At 40.3% G+C, this 20,168-nt stretch overlaps 1 protein-coding gene across 2 annotated transcripts in view; it reads right to left on the bottom strand.

Moving 5' to 3' along the window:
- Nucleotides 1-20,168, bottom strand: part of LOC306979062 (PH and SEC7 domain-containing protein 1) — a 65,427-nt gene that overhangs the window by 5,066 nt on the left and 40,193 nt on the right. For both annotated transcript variants that reach the window (XM_079577836.1, XM_079577837.1), the window contains exons 12-13: nt 8,298-8,341; nt 85-278 (exon numbers count right to left, since the gene is read on the bottom strand). In XM_079577836.1, the coding sequence (XP_079433962.1) occupies nt 85-278; nt 8,298-8,341 (238 nt within the window). The remainder of the gene's footprint in view (nt 1-84; nt 279-8,297; nt 8,342-20,168) is intronic.

Genomic DNA, 20,168 nt, shown 5'->3' with positions numbered 1-20,168 from the left:
CTTGTCATGAAAAAGTTATGTTATATGTACAAATACTAGCTCCTGCCCCATCTGACAGCACAAAATTAAAGCTACAGCTCGTACTTCTCTTTCCGTCCGAATCGGCATGCACTTTGCGGACCAGGAAGCCGTTCTTGTACAGCAGCGCTCCAGTGGGCTGTGTCTCATCCGACAGGAGCTTCCCATCACTGTCAACCCGCCGCACAGGCCTGGAGGCGTCCGGCTCACACAGAGTGTCCCCGAGCTCCGAGAACGACTTGCGCAGCTCCTCCTCGTCGCTATGGAGACAAAAGCACACGATTCGGTCGGGGAGATTAGCACCTATGTGTCACTTCTTGTTAGCGACGCACCAAGCACATCGCCACCATCATCCCTCATCGTCTCCATTTGCTTGCACTCAGTGGTCTACAACAACGGACTTCACACCGGCACCACAACTTCATACAGTACAGGGCGCATGAGTAATACCAGAAGGATGGACATACTTAAGGGGACTATACAGGGCAATGTTAGCAGAAAATAAGACATTGAGAACAGATGCAAGTATGCGTATGTCCATATAGATATACATGAATGACATGTAACATTTTTGGTAAAAAGTTCAAGACAAAGGTTCCATAAGTTGGCATCTGTACTGGGCTGTTTTAGTGTTGCATCAGTGGCTAAATGATCTCTTAGCAGCAGGCTGAATCCAGTAAAGGGCCGTACCTTGTTAGAGTTTACCATCCATCTTTATTCTAAAAAAGCTACTCGCAAGCTAAGCTACCCGTAGCCTCTATTGTCCATTGAGCATCAGTATCAAATACTCCATTGACACTGCTCTAGTATCTGCACATTAAGTAAACAGAGTTGTTGATACAAGGCCGCGGTGTTGGCCTCTATATGGCTCTGTATGGCTCTGTCAGCGGCAGAGGCAGAAGAAAAAGTATCTCCTCTTTTCTCCCTCACTCTTCTGCTCACACAAAGTCGGAGCAAACTTCAGTCGCTACATCTGTGTCTTTCGGCTAAAAATAAATTCACAAAGCTCTTAACCAATGGTCGGCAACTGAACTCTGCTCCGTATCCGTACTCGCACGGAGCTGTAGGGATGACAAGCCGTGGGTCGAGGACTACATGATGAACTGTACGGAGGCACAGTCACTCTCACAACAGAGTACACAGATGTGCATAGCAAGTGCACACTGAATTAAGCGGTCCTGACCGCCTTGGTCACAGACAGAAGTGGGTGGGTACCAATAACAAACTAACCTCTCCCCTGCCAGATTGTTACATACTCAGTCTGCTGCTAACAGATCATTAGTCGCCGACGAAGCTTCATTTAGTGAGAGGAAAAATGTATCTCTATGATTTAAGTTCAAATACATTTATATTGTTTTCACTGATAACCTTTTATGTATTTTTTCATCTTTACACATTTCTTTGGATCTTGAGCCGATAATCTATCTGGTAACTTTGGGTTGCCAGATGCTATGGCTAAAAATCCATACTCTCTGTGATTTAAACATTTGTTACCAAACAAAATCCCTGCTGTCCCCAATCAAGTCCTTAATGCGAGTGGAGTCCTCCAATAGTCAGAGCCATTGACAGTCCAATAGTTAGAGATCAGTGATTGATTTCTAGAGGTTCTGAGCTTTCAAATAAGTTGTCCGCTAACTCGTCTCTTCAAGGCAACCCAGGTTTTTGACCATCTCCTAGTTGTCTACAAAATATACATGGGGAAAAGCTATAAATGTTGCAGTCTCTTACAAATGAATTGAATGTACATACTTGTCCCTATCCAATAAATAAATAAATAAATATACAAATAAATACATGAAGGAATGAATGAATGAATGAATGAATGAATGAATGAATGAATGAAATCAACAAGACTCCAGACTTGGGGAATAACTGCTCAAGTTTTTAGCCAAATGATTTATTAATTTATGCAGTTACTGTTTGCAAAAAGTGGTTACTGATGATTATAATAGAAAAGGAGTGATTCTGACACCTACAGTCAAGTGTTTAATCTCACTGGATTAATAATATATTTAAAGTTGTATATATACATAAATTATTTAAGGACATTGTGAGACTAAATGGGTATATTATTATTTCACAGTTCAAAAACACAAAAGTATTTTATTTAAACTCAATGGCACTTGTCAATCACCATTGCAAACTTTATACAGAAGAGTTGACATGAGTAATATCAGTGCCTTGAAAGAACTTTGGTAGAACAGGATATTTACGAAGCAGCCGTGTCAGGGGAGACCTATAGACGTTTCAAAGCTGCATCTTTGCTTCCTTTAGGTCTTTGTTCTGGTTCAGTAACTGATCAAAAACTACCGCAGCAGCAGAGTGACACTCGGAACCTTATTTTAAGTCTTTGAGGTGAGTAACAGGGTCATATTTACCCAGAAGGAGAAGGAGCACTTCCTCCGGATGCACGAAACAAGTCAGACTCAAGAACTCTCTTAATTTCACATCTCAGGTTGTCTCCAGCCGAGCGCGCACTGCTCATTAGAAACCACCGAGAAGCCATGTTTTAAATGTGAATTTTGATGAGCTGCATTTCGTCTCTGAGCTGAAGAGAACTGTCTGCATCTCTGTCTGCCCATCTGTCCTATTAAAATGCCCAATATTGTTTGAATGAATTGATTTTTTCTTTTTCTTTTTTAATTAATGGTTTAGGCCAAATTTTGTCTTGTTTTAAAGGAGAACAAAGTAACTCATCCCCTTAGAGGCCATACGCGCCACTGCAGGTGTCGTAGCAAGTTGCATTTTTTTTACTGATTAATTGTCCGAGAGAGTAAATACTACGCTGACAGAAAAGACAAAGGGAGAGAGGGATATTGTACATCCTATTACATAATGGAGATAATTTATTTCACTCAAACTTGGTTTGCCCGCAGTTAGCATTGCCCGTTAGCCTGTGGGCTTCTTCTTTGTGATACTATTAGTGTGTATTGCACCACTGACCCGGAGGCAGGAAAGTTGCAATTCTGGTTTTCTGGCCAGAGACACCAGGGGGAGATGAAAGACCCCAAATCATCCCATTAACACTTGTATTACCCCCAGAGGGACTACGAAAAGGATTTATTATGGTAAACAAGTTACTCAGTTCTTCTTCAAATCAAATCAAATCAAACTATATTTATAAAGGGCTTTTCATACTGAAAGGTATCACAACGTGCTTTACAGATAACACTTGGTTTATTTTGTGTCTAAAGCCAAAATAGCACAATAACAGCGATAGTCGTGCTACAAAAAAGTATCAAATTGCATTTTTCCGACTTTTAATATGTTCAGGAGCATTAGAGAGAAGCTGCTAATTAAAAAAATAAATTTGTTTCAGAATATCTTTGTAGAGGGTTAAACGCAATCGTTTATAGTTTGAAGAAGACGATACCAAAAAACGCCACCTTTTACAATTGCGACCATTACAATAGGTGACACTTTAAAAACCAATGCAGCTACGGGCCTCACAAGACAAGAGCAAATACATTCAATTTAATGGCCAGTATGTACAATGAGGTATGTGTCATTATCCCCCCCCCCAGGATTGAACCCAGGCCTCAACAGCTTTTCTGGGAGGCCTAAATTGTCCAATCAAAACCAAAACAGTACTCAGTCTATTTTTACATGATTATCGCTTTAGACACAAACGAACTGAAACGGCAATTCCACTTGTTACATCACCAGCCCGTTGCAAAAGTTCAGCCCGAAAATAGCAGAAATGGCCGTGTGCCTGAGCCCCCCCTCCCTTGAGACCTCACTATGAGTAACCAACGGTAACATAACAGCAGTTAACCCCATGCAGGAGGCGAAAGAGAGGGATGGAGAGAGGCTGCACCAATGAGCACGCAGCCTGTTGCCTGGTAACTGGGTCCCATTCTACACAGAAACAAGTGGAGGAGAAGAAGAGGAGGGGGGGGCTGGACGGAGCCGCAAGTACAAAAAAAGAAAAGAAAGATGATCGCGTTAACAACAAAATACGAGGAAAGGAAGGATGCGTCGATAGGTGCCGCGAGAGGGAAAACAAAGTGGCGACGTTTGTGCCCCCTTTTTTTGCATCAGGACAAACTCATCCTTAAAGCTTGAATGTTGTCGCCGAGAGGGAAGCATTGCATCATTTGTTCGATCCAAATTGTTTACATCTTGCTTTTCCCAAAACGCGTGTCAAAAAAAAAATGTATTGATGTATGACGCAATAACTGGCACACTGTCTCCTTCCCGCTGCGCTCCCTGCTGTGCGAATTTATTACGGGATTAGCCACAAAAAAAAGGAGAAGGCTTTTGGCAGATGGGGCTAGCTGGTTTTGCTGTGCATCACACCACTGTGCTCGTAAGTGGCTAATATTTGTGCTTCGTTTTGCTATTCGAAAACAAATAAATACATTACGCCCCAACTTGTTGCATCCCCTTAACCCACTAGCTCGCTCCCTCACTTTGTACCTTCTGCTAGTGCCCACGCCTCCGGACCGGGATGTGTAAATACAGCGCGTCCTGCTGGAGATGAGGACATGTGGGTGCCTCAAATGCTGCGAATTGTCCATATGTGTTTCTTTGTCTGTGGGGGAGTGAAGTGAAGTAGCGTCCACTGCTATTGCTATGTTTTGTTTTGCCATTTTTTTTTTTCTCCTCTGGATTTTTTGTGTGTTTTTTTTCTTTTCTTCTTTTACTGGCGAGCGCAAAGATACACAGCGCGCCCACACAAAAGCGCACCTGTGATAAGCCATGCCAGCTCTCATGCATGCAGTCAGAGCTTGTGTAGCTTAAAATCGCAGCATCTTTGAGCATTCGAGAGTAAATCTTCTATATATAGCTGATTACACATGCAAAGCAAAAACTGGGTGTATTTACAAGATAGGAACTAAGCCTTCGCAGGAAATGTAGGCTTTGCTTTGCAGTCAATGGGTGAAAGAAATCATTCTTCAGCCACTCCAGCAGAAGTGTGAAAAGTACTGGCAAAAAGTGTCACCGTATTTCTCTGAGTAATATTTCTTTTAAGCTAGTAGCTTAGAAACATAAAGTTAAAAGGCATTTAAACATTATTTTCAATGGTTAGCTTTTTAAATGGTACTTTACACTAATATTATGGGTTTGAGAGTACTTAAACTTTACTTTGATCACATAAATAGGAGATTTAAAGCCACTCTACGGAACATTCCTGGTTATATGCTTTACAGGAACAACTTAAAGAATGGTGAAAACATGAACAAACATTTCAAGCTCCTACTGCTCACCAAGACAACGTCGACGCTACTTTTTTGCAATGGTTTATCAAAATAAAGCTCTGCAAGACCATTTGACCCCAAGGCCCCCAAGTCATTGATCATATTTAATATAGTTTAGGTAAGGGTTGTTAGAGAATTAACAATGGTGTTCGAGAAATAGGCAGTAGTCTGGATGTCTTATACAGGAGAAGTTTATTTACCATCGGTGCCGGACCCGGAGACATGAACTCGAGACATTGCGCTAGTCCTACCATTCAAGTGCTTCCACAGAAGAGGGATAAATACCCTCTCAGAGCGTCATACTGATACGCAAGCAAACATTCAGTGTGGGCGCCTGAGCACCACAGTAAAGGCTATGGCAGAGATAGTACGACTTTACAATTTGACCGAGTATGATAAATAGCGATTTAATGTTATCCTCCATGTGATTTTAAGAGACGTGTCGCGCGGCAGTGACTGACTTGATTGACAAGTTCTGCATCATGGCGCCTGCTAAGCAAAGGAAGGTGGATCTTGAATATTCCAGGTAAAATGGACAAATGATTTCTACTTTGTCATCATAAAAGGCAGGCCAGTGTGCCTAGTGTGTGGTGAGGGATGAAGAAGGCAAATCTCAAGCGCCATTACACCTCGAAACAAATGTGTCTGGATAAAATGAATGCTCTTCGTCAGAGTTTGGGGCCCAGCAAGCAGCTTTCACAAGACTGACCCACACTTGGATAACCAGCTTCGAGTAGTATCATCATCACTGCCAGCTGATATCAGACGCCTCAACAAAGATAAACAATTCCAGCCATCGCATAAGGTGAGTCTGACATGCATAGAAATGATGATCCTCCACACTATCAATACGACCTCAATGTTGTACTTTATACCACCCCTGCTTTAAATGATCACTTTGTAAAGGTAGGGGTATTTGATGTATGAATAAAAGGGCCATGGGGTGGTCTACGCCAAACAAATAAGATTAGAAACCAGTGTTTTAAGCAATCTATTGTGTGGGAATGTATCTGTATTAATTTAAGTAACAACTTATCCCTGTCTGGCCAATAGGATTTTAAAATAGCTGTCTATACATCTAGCATCTCTGTGGATCTCCGCCTCTGTCCACTTTTATTCTTGCTCTGAGCAGGAGATATTTTTGGAAAGGCAGTGGGCGACTTTGTATAGGACGCGCAGGTAAACGGACAAAGCCATGTCAATGTACAAAAACGGCATGTGCATCGTTGCAACTTTTGAAGTTCAGAAGCTGCAAGTTTAGAATTTCAACGCAGATAGGAACGGGTGAACACTGATGGGAAAACTTGTGATAAAAATTATACTTATCACATAATAAAATAGACGGTTTAGTTAATTTGGCCAAGGGCATTCTGCTTTATGGCCAATAAGACAGAGGCTGAAGTAATGCACACATGTAATGCTTAACCCTTTCCTGGGTACTCATGGAAATACTTTGAAATAAATAATTTCAACTTAAGAGTGTTATTGGGGCACATAACACAAGTTTAGTTCATTTTTCAAAATGTTTCAATATCATGCAGAAAATCAATGTGAGCGAGGTTACTATATTTTGGTTCCTTCCCCTTAAGTGGTAAAAAAGAATCACAAGGTGTACATATAAAATATACAAAAACATGTACTTTCAGGTCTCGTGGGGTGCTGGTTTTCAGGAGACGTTGTGTTTTGTTACTTTGATGTTTGAATGATCACACCTCTCATAGGCAAGAGCTTTTGTAATGTGATTGTGCTTTACGTGCAGTGGGCGGGGCCAGTCACCTCCAACGTTGTTTGCCTAAAAATTGTACTAAAAATAACCTTAGTCAATAAACATAGTCCTAGGTTCTTTTGTTCTTTTGGTTCTTTTGTCATGAAAATACTGTGAGTATGACTCGAGGTGCAACGAGCACATATGGACAAAACTAATTAACTTTAGGTTTAAGTGAACAGGGCGTATGATCCAATATGGTGCCTGTCTTTTTCATGCTGTATTTCACTACATCCTCCAAAACCAACACATATATTATCACTTAGCACAATTATTCACCAATAAAATGTGTGAGTTTCATCAACTTTCCATGGTTTTGAAGTTATGTACAGAAATGTACCATGAATTTAGCCAGACTTGGGTCTTTTTCAGACTTCAGGAAGTTGAGAACGTGACCGGTCCCTGATTGGTCAAATGCCACAGTCGTGGGATCTGTGATGTAGGTGATCTCTTCTGATTGGCTGAGTGAGGACTACATGCTTCTTTACTTTACTGATGTGCAGCAGGGAGGCCATATGTAAAGTGTGCGGAAATTACCAAAAATAGTCACTTGCCCTATAAAGGATTAAATATAAAAATATTCTATTAGACTATATAAAAAAAGTTATTTGATTTTCAATTGTTTTAGTTTAGTTTAGTTGTTGTCCCTGAAGTTTAAATCTACGTGAACATTATTTGTCGGTCAAGTTTTATTTGTTTTATTTGCATTACTAAAACTGGTAACAACCAAAACTTACTTTACTTATCACTAATGTGTTGGATCACTGTACAAATACTATACTACAAGCACTCATTTTATAAAAGCAAAATTCTGTCTGAAAATCCAATGAAACTACAAATTCCCCAAATCTATTTATGTTGCAAATTTGAGTATTTATTTTGCAGATATTTCTAGTTGCGCGTGCACGAGATGGAGAGGAGAGGGATGTGGTAGCCATGGAGTCGTATCCATGGTGCCGTCGCCGTAGCAACAGAGGCTTGGAAAACGAGTGGCTTAATTGGCATCTCGGAGGCACACTCTGGATGCGCTGCTCGAGAATAGCAACCCTTGACACACTAATGTTTCCTTCACACGCCAGACAACGCGCACGTCATTAATGAGGAAGCTAACAACTTAATCAATATCCCCCGCTTTTTTCTTTTTTTCACTCTCCCCCCTTTCAGGACAATGGCCGAGTGTGTCCTTGCCTGAGTGTGCAGTTATTTATGGACAAGTGAAAGCAACAATTAGCACACAGAGGCGAGGCTCCCAAAATGGAACAAGTGGTCAGAAGAGAGAAGAGGCGAAACTAAGTGGATGTTAAAGAACTTACAGCGTCCATTGGAGCTTCTGGCTCTTGATTGAGTTGTACAGTGCCTGAAAAAGACCAAAAGAGACAATTGTAGAATTCAGAAAGCTGTCGATGGATAATTCAAACATGGATATGTCAAAAACAGGTTGTCCTCTTGAAATTAATATGAGGTATTATACTTTAAGTTTTCAGTCAGGTTAACTGAATGTTTATGCGTGAGACAATGATCATTTTTCATTTCATGCTTTTGTTATATTGGGCAATCATAATTTTATATTCATGTTTGCTAATATGTCTGACAAGTATTCATTTGTGATATCTCAAAGCAGCTTCAAGTAAGTGACAACAGTCAGTTTGATTTATATAGCACATATAAAAACTACTGTTGAGCAACGTGCTTTCCAGAGATGAAAAATACAAAAGCAAAAGGTAAAAGAAATATACCTTATTTACAGGAATTTTCTCAAAAAAGTATTGCGATTTGTGTTTTAGAATAAAAATCTGTATCTTTGTGAACATTTTACACATCCAAGAGTAAGTAAGTAAACACAGTTGTGCTCAAAAGTTTACATACCCAGGCAGAAATTTCGATTTTTTTTGACCGTTTTTTTGTTTTTCACTCATAGTGGTTGTGTGAAGCCATTTATGGTGAAACAAGTGAGTTTGCTATTTTTAAATCATGTAAAGAAAGTAGAAAAATGACCCTGATCAAAAGTTTACACACCCCAGTTTTTAATACTGTGTATTGCCCCCTTTAACATCAATGACAGCTTGGAGTCTTTTGTGGTAGTTTTTTTGTATTGGTAAAGCAGCCCATTCTTCTCGGCCAAAAGCCTCCAGTTCCTGCAAGTTCCTGGTCTGTCTTGCATGAACTGCACATTTCCCCACAGTGGTTCAATGACATTGAGGTCAGGAGACTGAGGTGGTCACTAATGGGACCTTCACTTTATTCTGCTGGAGCCACTGGCATCAGTGAAACACCTCCTTATTTCACAGGAGGTATGGTGCAGTTTATAGTTGTCAACAAGGCTAAGAATGTAAACCTTTGAGCACAACTGTAAGTAAGTAAATATGTAAGTAAGTAAGTAAGTAAGTAAGCAAGTAATCAACTTTGTTCTAAAGCACTTTTCTTACAGATAAAAATCACAAGGTGCTGTGCAAGGGAATGGGCAAAATGAATAAAAATGAATCAATAAAAATATAATAACACAAGTAAAAACCCATCAGCCAAAATCAAAAGTGTTGTCTGAGTATAAACATTTAAGAGAAAACTAAAATATGAACCACTCAATAATTAATAACTAAATGCATTCTAGATCATGTTCGGTCTAAACTACAGGATCAAAAAGTGGAGACATTACATCATGTTGTTTACAAAAAAATACAGAGTTGCGAATTCGATCTGATTTAATAAGGCAATGGCCCTAGTGTTTGTTAGTGATCGGTAAAAGAAAAATTACTCCAGTCTAGGGTCTAATAAACTGTACTCAACATCATGTGCTCCAAACTGCTTCCAGCCACACCATTTTCTTTATGGCGAGCAACTCCATCCATCACGGTCGCTCCAGCCCCCAGTCCTTTGGTTTAGAGATCTGCTGCCCTCCGAGCACGTCAATGGACAGCCGTGACGATCGATTAACAATTTAAACCCCAACATCGACTTACAGATCCGCAGCAGGCACAATCAAGTTACAGTGGAAGATGATTTCATTGTGAGAAAATTGGATTACGCTTGTGAAAGTAGAAATGATTGCGTTTTTGTTTGGTTGTCTGCAATCCAGAGCACTCTTTGAATAATTTGATTGCTGCATTGTTTACAGTCTTTAGGGTTTGTTATCATTACAGCATCTTCTTTATAATAGAGTTTTCTTTTAAAAACTGGGACAAAGTGAAAGATGTCTTTTATACATTAGTCAGAGCGCAACATAAAAAGGGCTGCTCGTTCTTGAAACAATAACTATTTGGTGTTTCTTTTTTTTATAGAAATGGAATTACTCGCTAAACTAATAGAAGATTCATATCAGAACATGTTTGTGGAAATACGACCTACACAGAAATCACAATTGAGATTTCGCTATAACCTTGAAACCACGGCCGAAGGAAATACTTTACTTTGATAATAGCAGGGTTTATTTTGTTTTTTTATGTCAAAACTGGGAACAAACATTCTTAGTGGGGTTGCGTGGTATTTCTATATGTCAAAGGTTTGAAAAGGATCCAGTTGGAAACCACCAAGCTAAGTGTCCGTCTTTGAGATTTCCTAATTGTGTCTGCTCCAATTTCGCTTGATTGGTTGATTGGTTGATTGGTTGATTGGTTGATTGGTTGATTGGTTGCGCAGCCTTATAATATCAAGTGGTGAATGTTGAATCTTTTTAAGTAAGTTTCAAGTCTTGCCAATCTTTTAGACTAATGTATGCAGCTGACACACAGAAAAACAACAAAACACAACTATCGGTTGTGACAATTTTGTATTTTTGATGAAAAAACGCTTTGTTTTTAAAGTTGAGGTCTGTAGCGTTTTGTAAATTAAATATATCTGTGTCTCAACCAATCAGAAGCAGAATAAGCACTAAGAGCCTCTTATGAACATTCACTTTAAGTTAACTCCATCAAAAACAGCTCAAGTGGCATCACTTTAGCTTTTAGAAGGAAAACGTCTGAAAAAAATTAACGATTAATAGATTAATCATAAAAATAATCGGTAGATTAATCGATTACCAAAATAATCGTTAGTTGCAGCCCTATCTCAAAGTGCATATGACAGGTTTTAATGCTTTTGAAAATATGACTTATTTAGAAGAATAACATTAGTTGCCAGTTCATCAGTGGTTCTACAATCAAGGATGAGAGAAATATAATTTTAAATCATTCACAACTGTTTTGACAACTAAAAAATCTTTGAATCAATTGCATAATTATCATTTTATTTCAGTGAAGCAGCAATAATGCAATCATTTAATGAAGAAATGTTATTTTTATTTGAGTTTGTTTTTATGTTGCTGACAGGAAGTGACATAGAAAAAGGCAACATTCCAGAGCCATTTCCCGCTGACTTAACATGGTCGGCACGGCAACAGTTTAAAATTGCGTACCTTCTTCTATGTCACTTCCTGTCAGTGTCCAATAAGGAAGTAAAACTTTGGGCATCACAAAAATGGCCAAAATCTTAAATATAATCATGTTAATTAAGTTTTAGCAAAGATTGTGTCTAATGTGTCATGTGCACTTTAAAGTTTTGCAATGGCACCGGTTCTTTTTCACAATGGCAAAGTGGCCACAGTTCAAATGTGAGGATCCATTTGTCACATCCATTTGGCTCATGTAAAACTTAAATTGTTTAGCGCGTTCAGTTCACCTTTATTGTCCTTAAACCAGGAAACAGCTACATTTCCTGGGCATATTTGGTCTCATAAATCTCACGCCACAAGTTCATCAGCGCCTGCCCGAAAACTTTTGCGCCGCAGGACAGCGAGACTCGATGAGGAAATATCATTGAAAAAGCTCAGGGAACACTGCACATTTGGCGTTGCATCCTGTGACAATCGAGACCTTTAGACACTTGTGGGCTGTGAGTGACATTATAGGCCGAATGTGATGGTGCGGTGGCAGTTTCACAGCCGATCTGCAGTGATGAGGACACAAGAACAGTGTGAGGAGAGAGAGGACAGGGGAGCGGGTGAGGGAGAAAGGGACTGGAGAGAAAAGAGGCTAGGGTCGCGCTTTACTTTACAACACAGTAATAACATGGTAACAGGATGGATACAGCATGGTAAATACAGGGATGGCCAATACAGAATCCTACATAGACCTCAAAGCATAGTTTATTTATCAGGCTGAGCCACAATACTAACCTCAAATCAGTGTACTTACTATTACTGTATCTTGAAATGTCCCTTGATAATTCGGTTTTAGAAGAATGCTGGGATAATAGATACAGGGACAGCCTCCTTCTGTCACTCAAAGGTACAGAGAGATATTTAAGGTCTTTCCAATGGAGAGCGCAAGTGCCCCGGTACACAGGAAATTCTGATAGTTTTTTGACAACATGACAACCCCTCCTGGCTCCTGGACTACCTGCCTCGGGACTTGGGGAATTAACTTTGCAAGGGGGAGGGTCACATTTTCTTTTTGTAGCTGACTTGCGTAGCTGGCATCCAAAGAGGAAGCCACTAAATGAACATGTTTGTCTGAACTTAATCCTAACTTTCCTTACATATCTTCACAGGGACGAGTTTATAGGCACATTTCACAACTTGCAGGGGTCCCATTTCAGGGTCACTATCACAGAAACTAGCTTGTTTTATAATAAGATGACAGTGTTTTCCCCACAAATGTCTGATTTTCCAATACACTAAAGGACACTATGAGGTATAGCGCCTTTAAGGTTAGGCTTATGACTATTACAACAGCATACATTGGGGTTCTGCTTATTTCCAAGTAATTACCACTATTTGCATGTTATTAAACTTTTAGGCACTGTGCTATTTCCATCCTATTAGTGTGCTGTAAAGTGCTATGGGGGTGAGAGGAAACGAGCAATAGGGGAGGAAAGGAAAAAAAAAAAGAAAGCGACGAGAGCAGGCAGTGGAGAGGGAGGAGAGGAGACAGAATGCGGGTTTCCGAGTTGTAGCGTTGGGTAGACGTGGACTGATGGACAGCTGTGACAGTGGAGGTGATAGAGAGGACGCTCAAGGGCTGCTCACCATTCACTCAATCACTGCTGTATTCCTTAAGGACAGATACAGCATATATAGCTCAATTAGGAACGAAGTGTGAAAAAACACCCAACTCCTTTCCACGTACAGTGCTAATTAAAAAAAACGGGAAGCTTTAAAAAACACAGCTTGACAGAAATCTGAACCTCAAGCAAGAGAGAACACTACAAAGAGGCTGCACGAACTCCGCTCCTCCGAACCGCCCTGCCGCCTCATCCTCAATAACCCCTAAAGTGTCCAAGCCACAGGGGGATATATCTTACCACCTATTCACACAATACACACTGAACTCTGGTGATCTGGATCTTAACCAGGATGTGCACTTTTAACCTAAACCTTGCAGATCAATTAAAACAGACAAATTGGCCATATCCTGTGATGCTTATCCAGTCCTCGTTCAATGACAAGCTAGCATTCTGTGAAATATCTCAAAAGACTACATTTATTACAGAATCATGCCATCTTTAAAAGGAACAGCCAATGCTTTTCCATACTGAGATATGTTCTTACGCTTCTAGCTTCACCCCCGTTTGGCCCCATAGAGGAGAGGAGGAGAGGCTACATGCTAACAACATCTTTGATCTTTTTGCGTGACTGAGGGCACGCACAGAGACCAGACAGGTACGCATCAACTCGTCTAAGCTCAGGTAAGATCATATCTCAGTGTGGAAAAACGGTGGCCTGTTCCTTTAAAGATATTATTGACTAAATTGGAGAGTACACAATGGGGAAAAGGCACAGTGTTGCTCAGTATTATGCCGTCTTCTCAATAAATATGAGCAAATCCTGAAGAAAATCATGTAATTAAGCATAGGTAATAAAGAGGTAATTCGATTTAATTCATAATCTCCTCCAATATCTACAGTAATAACTAAATCCTTTCATCTTGTCAGTAACATTACACTATTTTGTTGGAGCATCACAATCAGGTCACTAGTTGTCCCCAAACGGGTCATGAACTTAGGTAAACCTATGGCGGGTATTTAAACACATTGCTGTACTTCCAGGAAAACGCACGACTCAGCCGAATCTGCAAGAGTGAGAGGGAAACTGCTTCTGTTGTAAAAAAAAAAAAAAAAAAAACTAATAACATCAAATATTCACGGAGAAAATTGGGCAAAAGATCTGACAAAACAACCACCACTGAGCTCCAATCACGGCGAGAAAGCTTTGTCGAACAGCAAAACAAATTGGAAGTCTTTAGCGTCAGATAGATCTCCAAGCATGTCCCATTTATCACCAAATCCCCGCTGACAGTGAGATGCTGCGAGCCGCCTCATCTACTGTATCAACGTCATCTGCCCAGCCTTGGCCTGAAGGGTGGCCAAGTATGTTATGTGTTCATTACGGAGGCACAGTGTGGGGCCACTCCCAGCTGAATGTCAGTAAGTGACTGGGAAAAAAACAAAGGTACAATGCGGACTACATGGTGGGTCAAACTTGTAAAATAACTTTTGAGTCGTACTGGGATTTGTTCATTAGTATTCATTGGTTTCTGACATTTGTGGTCTGGATGGCGGTGAAATTAACTGAAGAAAATTGGGTCAACTGTAATGGATTAATGCCAACATTTGATTGGATACAAATGTCTAATTAAGGTTCACTGAGTTCAGTTTGATGCTGTTTCATGGTTCTTGGTAGTGTAGTTATACTAAAAAGTAGCGTATTTTGTTAGTCTTTTCCTCTTTTTTGGATTGACTCGGACCATGCTTTGTGTTCTCAATAAAGTCTTCAATGAATGAATGATGCATGAATGAAATGAAAACACTCTGCATTGTTTCTTAATATTCAAGTCAACATAATTGGCAAATCAATTTAAATCAGATGAACCGGAAAGGCTTCATGACTTGTGACTTGTGACCTCTTGCATCATGTTTGTTGCATGAGGATAAAGAAAGTTTTTAGACTATTTAGGCCTATTGAATTGCTAATGGTAGCCCTGCTTAATGAGGTCTTAAATTGTACGTTCATCATGATTTACAACAGAGCTTTTACATTATGAGATCAATCTGACTGCACTGTTACCTTTCTCCTCTTTCTCGCCTGGGGATGGTTCTGGCCGTCCTGAGCTTTCCCGAGGAGGTCCGGGAACACGAGCGGTTTGAGGGAGCGCGAGCGCGGGGTTCTGGGGTATCGGAAAGGGTCCATCATCCGGAAGTCCCTGCCGTAGCGCACGGTGCAGAGGGAGCGCGAGCGTAGGCGCCCCGCGGAGTGCAGGCTGTTCACGCCGATCATCGTATAGGACACTATAGAGTTGTCCCTAAGCGAGCCTCAGCGGTGGGGAGGAGGAGGGGGGGAAAAATCCAAAAGTGAAATGATTTCGATGAGTTGATGCGACGAGCGGCAGCAGCTGGATAGTGGGCTCAGCTGTTACGAGCGAAAAGGCGGCGCATCATTTGTCAGTCTGAGTGACGCTATCAGTCAGCATCGAGCCGTCCTACTGTGTCTCAATCAAGGCCGGCTGCATTGGGGAGCCCACCTAAATGTGAATTATTGATGGGAAAGGCATGAATTAAAGATGAAAAACCTCGTAGACGCTCGCTGTCACAATGTTCAGAGGCAAAACGGCGCCGGGGAGAAAAAATAAAAAACGGAAAGGGTCAACAGCCCGTCACTGCATGGCTACGCGCTCGTGCCAAGTTATGCAAAAGCGAACACCTGTCCACCTTTTAGTAACAAGACAAACAAGCCCGCGCCGGGACCTCGCGCTGACACAGATGGCATGAGACGCGCGTAAAAGTGTGAAGTTGACTGGGTGCAAAGACGTACCAAAAAAAAAAAAAAAAAAAAGACCAAATGGGCACAAAAACGCAGGCAGGCGTAGAACAACTTATAATAGAAGATACGGGAGCGAGAGGGGAGGGTGAGCCGCCCCCAGACTGGAGAAGAGGGATTCCAGAGAGCACCCTCAATGTCGTCACAGACCCACGGACGCCAAACAAGTCAACATGAGACGTTCGCATTAAAAATAAAGAAATAAAAGTCCTCAGGTGTGACCGGCCACGATTTCAGTGCGTAAAAACAAATAAATAAATAAAAGACAAACAGCGAATCCTGTTGCTCCTTTCAGAACAAAATAGGCATAGACACCAAATTGGACACTTGTTCCCCCTCGCTGTCCCTTCTCCGTAGGAAGAAGAAAAAAAAAATGTAGTCCACTTCTGTATCAGTCCGTCTTTTTTAGCAGTGCGCGCAGTCCCATCGCACATTTGGCGGGTGTGGGTGTTGGAGAAAGGAAAACGCCGCTCTCCTCAGAATCTCCGTTCATTCCCGTCTCTCTCCTCTTCACGGTTCGTGGCGAAATCGTCCATGCATCCTCGTGGCGTCTCCGTCCCTCGTCATGTGGCGGTGGCTCCTGTGGTCGGCTGGTTTGTCTGTATCGCAGGGCAGTGAAGGGGAGGAGGGTGGTGGGGGGGAAAGAAAAAGAAGCTGCCGTCCTCTCTTCTCCGTCTCTCTCTCTCTCTCTCTCTTCTTTCTTTCTCACTGGGAGCGCTTCGTCAATGCGCACACGCCAGGCTCCCTCCCTTCTGCAAAGTCCGTGCCAGCGAATCGCACGGTCTCCCGGCGCACATTCAGAATCAAGGTTTGGGGGGGAAACGCATTCATGTATGCGCTCTGGACATGCTTTTTGTGCCGCATATTAGTATTCATTGCTCGTAAATCCCGGGAGACGCTTTGCGAGGTGGTTGAGAATTAAAGGCAACAAAATGGGGTCAGATGCGAGGGTTTATTTTGCCACTACTTGATTGACTAACGATTTTTTTTTTCTATTTATAGATATAATCTGCTTTTTATTTCAAAGTCCCTTAATTAACCTTGGGCTGCAAACACCATTAATCGTTTTATTGTGCGCGAGATGAATGGAGGAGAAAGGTGTTTCAAACATGGAGCCAGCTTTGAAGAAAGGCAGAGGCAATTAGGAAAATTGTAGGGATCAAGTTATTTTGGTGGTGAGGAGATAAAGCGGCGCCAGACTGAAATGGTCTGGACTTTTGTTTTTGGAAGGTTCATGGTGAGTATAAAAGGATGCTGAGTTTGGAGAGAGGAGAGCTCGAGACCAAAGCAGAGTTTATGGGTCAATGAAAGAGCAAAGCTGAACAAAAGAGGGAAAAAAAAAACGTTGTTCTGTTCAAGTTTAAATAAGTCTATGAATAAAACACAGAAGACTTTTAATATTTTAACATGGCTTTGTTGGATTGGGAGAAGCAGTATTTTCAGAATATAGCAGGGATCTCCAGCCAGTAGCTCGGGAGCAACCAGAGGCTCTCCAGCACTTTCTTGGTGCCTTGCCAAAGGCTTTCTACATTTCTACACATGCTTGATAAGTCAGTTTTAGAGGCAATTTCTGTTTGTTTGCAGCGTTTTCAACAGAATTTGCAAAAAGGTCAAAAATCATCTTGGCTAATGCCTCTCTAGGGGTAACTCCTCCTATGTCTCCTCGTTACACCAGTATCTTTGAAACATCCTGACGTTGTTGTTACATTTAAAGGCACGTGTAACATTTTGGACTAAACTGTTGCCATCAACACAAAACATGCTCCCAATGAGCAGCTCGACAGAAAATGCTCTTACTGCAGTGGGTAATCAAAGAACGGATTTGGATGAGGACCTAACCTGTTTAAATCTCAAATGCTGCTCGCAATTCTTTGTGCTGCAATACCAAGTATTGATACTTCATCAAGTATTGCAATACTTTCAATACTTGTGTTTGGAGGCATTTTTTATCATACACTTTGTTTTCCAGTAACAGTTACACAGCTCATTGTTGCATTTTGTGTCAATGCACTTCTCAATCTAAACACTTCAGTAAATGTCAAATGGCATTTGGTTTATAAAGTTTTGACACATGACATTTTACACATTTCAAGGTAAACATATCAGTTATAGTTATAATTACTTACTGTATCGCAATCTGTATCGGATTGATGGGTATTGTGATACGTATCTGATCGTGACAGAAATGGATCATCCCAGCCCTAATATATATTCATATCTGTAAATATCTATCAGAATATTATTTATTGGGTAAATTCTTCATGGTGTGGCTTTAAGTATCTCACCAGGTTAAAAAAAGTTGGAGACCCCGCCCTATACGCTATATATTTTTTTGTTTCCATTGAAGCACATAATTCCAAATTGATTCCTAATTTTCCTTAGTCATATGGATGACTTTATAACCACGTTTCACAACTTTCAGAAAGTAATGAGGTAAGGGTAAGGTAAGGTAAACCTGCCTGTTCAAGATGGATAGAAATGCTTTAGGATGAAATACTCACAAAAGTGTTTTTTCACAAATGTCTGCTAACAAATCAAATCCCTCAAGGAGTAAAGGTTTTCAGGAGGAATCCAATCTCGTGGACAAACAAACACATCGCTTTTAGTGTAGTTTTGATTTATTGATTGATGTATTGATTTAACCAGTGGTGGTCAAAGTACTTCATATTATTACTTGACTAAAAGTATTGATGTATTTGCTTCCACTTTGAGGTCCTGACCAGTCACTGATCTAAAAGGAGACGTATATGCTTCGAATAAGTGAATTAGACACATGGATTTACTTATATCAATAACAGAGTAAACAACTGTAATAATGTCAGATCAAATATTGTAGTTTTAAGGACTCCTGGTTGTCTTCAGAGTGCGCATCTTCAGGTTTTAAAATGGGACAAAGCCCGCGGACAATTTCATCATTTTACTTGGAGCCTTTATGTAAATGTAGTGGAGTAGAAAGTGGCTATTATATGTGTCTTTCAAAATCAGTGGAGTAAAAGTAATAACTAAAATGAAAATGAAAATATGAAAAGTACAACTACAAAAAGGACATCACTGAACATATATTTACTTCAGTACTGATCAGCTCAGGATTTAAATAATGAGTTAAACAGAACATCATTTATGACCCTGTACAAAGACAACATACAGGACAGATAGCAGAGTCAAGGGGAGAGTTATCTGCCAGAGACTCAGACAAATGGAGGAGAACTTTGCTCATGAGATATTTGTCAAAGTGAATTATCGACTGGGAGAAAGTAATAGGAGCACAGCGGCGACGGCGGCTTTAATGACTGTGCCACTCATAGATCACAGCTATTGATCAAGATCTGAGGTCAAGAGACGTCCGACCGCAACTAATAATGTGCTGTTGAAATTACAATCTCAATGTGGTAAACTAATATCAGCAGGTTTGTTTATTGAATAAGCATTCGAACTGTTTTACATAGTATTATCATTTTTTATTTGTTTTTAGTCTTAGTTAGTTGGGTCATGAATGGATTGATTTTTGATTTGACATAAGGATGCAATTATGCATCAACAACTGATTACTCCTTCTAAAAAATAATCTACTCATTTGAAATTTGATTACTAATAACAAGTTACTTAACTATAGTTATCAATATTTATATTAATAATACACGTTAATATTTCTTCTTAAAGGGATATTTCAGGATTTTTGAAATAGGGCCTAATTTCTATGTTATCCAGAGTGTTGTTGATTTCTGGATATATATATATATTTTATTTTTTCATGCGGTCCTTATATTTGAAGAGCTTAGTGGTGCTAGGCTAGTGCGAGGCTAGTGCATGTCTATGGTAACTAGTAGCCTACATTAAAAACAGTCTGACCCAAGCACAGTGCACCTGAGGCAAATCACTTATAACACCAGACTACCCATGTAAATGTCTGTGTTGACTGAATAATGTTTGAAATATAACCATTTTGCATTTAAAATAACTTATATTTGAGCAGCATCAGCTTCCTGGTTGTAAGCTACGCAGAGGCGGAGTGATCTGCTTGGTTACTGGATCTACACTAGTTTGTTTACCTGCGGCTGGCATTACTACACGTGGAATTCACAAAGGAGGTTTTTGATGCAGGCTACTAGTTACCATAGACATGCGCTAGCCTAGCACCACTAAACTCTTCAAATATAACTCCATGAATAAAATTAAAATAAAAAAATCTCCAGAAATCAACAACACTCTAGCAACACTAGGAAATGAGGCCCTATGTCAAAAATTCTGAAAAATCCCTTTAATAATGTTGTATTAGTTAATTAATTACCAGCCAAGTTGAAGTGTACAGTTTATTTGAATTATATGCCACTCTTCGGCCTATTATGACAGTTTACATAAAATATTAAATGATTACATGGATTTCCTCAATGTTAAATGT

Source organism: Gobius niger (genome assembly GCF_951799975.1).
Source record: "Gobius niger genome assembly, chromosome: 19".
Classification (NCBI taxonomy): Eukaryota; Metazoa; Chordata; class Actinopteri; order Gobiiformes; family Gobiidae; genus Gobius; species Gobius niger.
The sequence above is the reverse complement of the archived record's forward strand: the minus strand, read 5'-3'. Positions and strand labels throughout refer to the sequence as shown.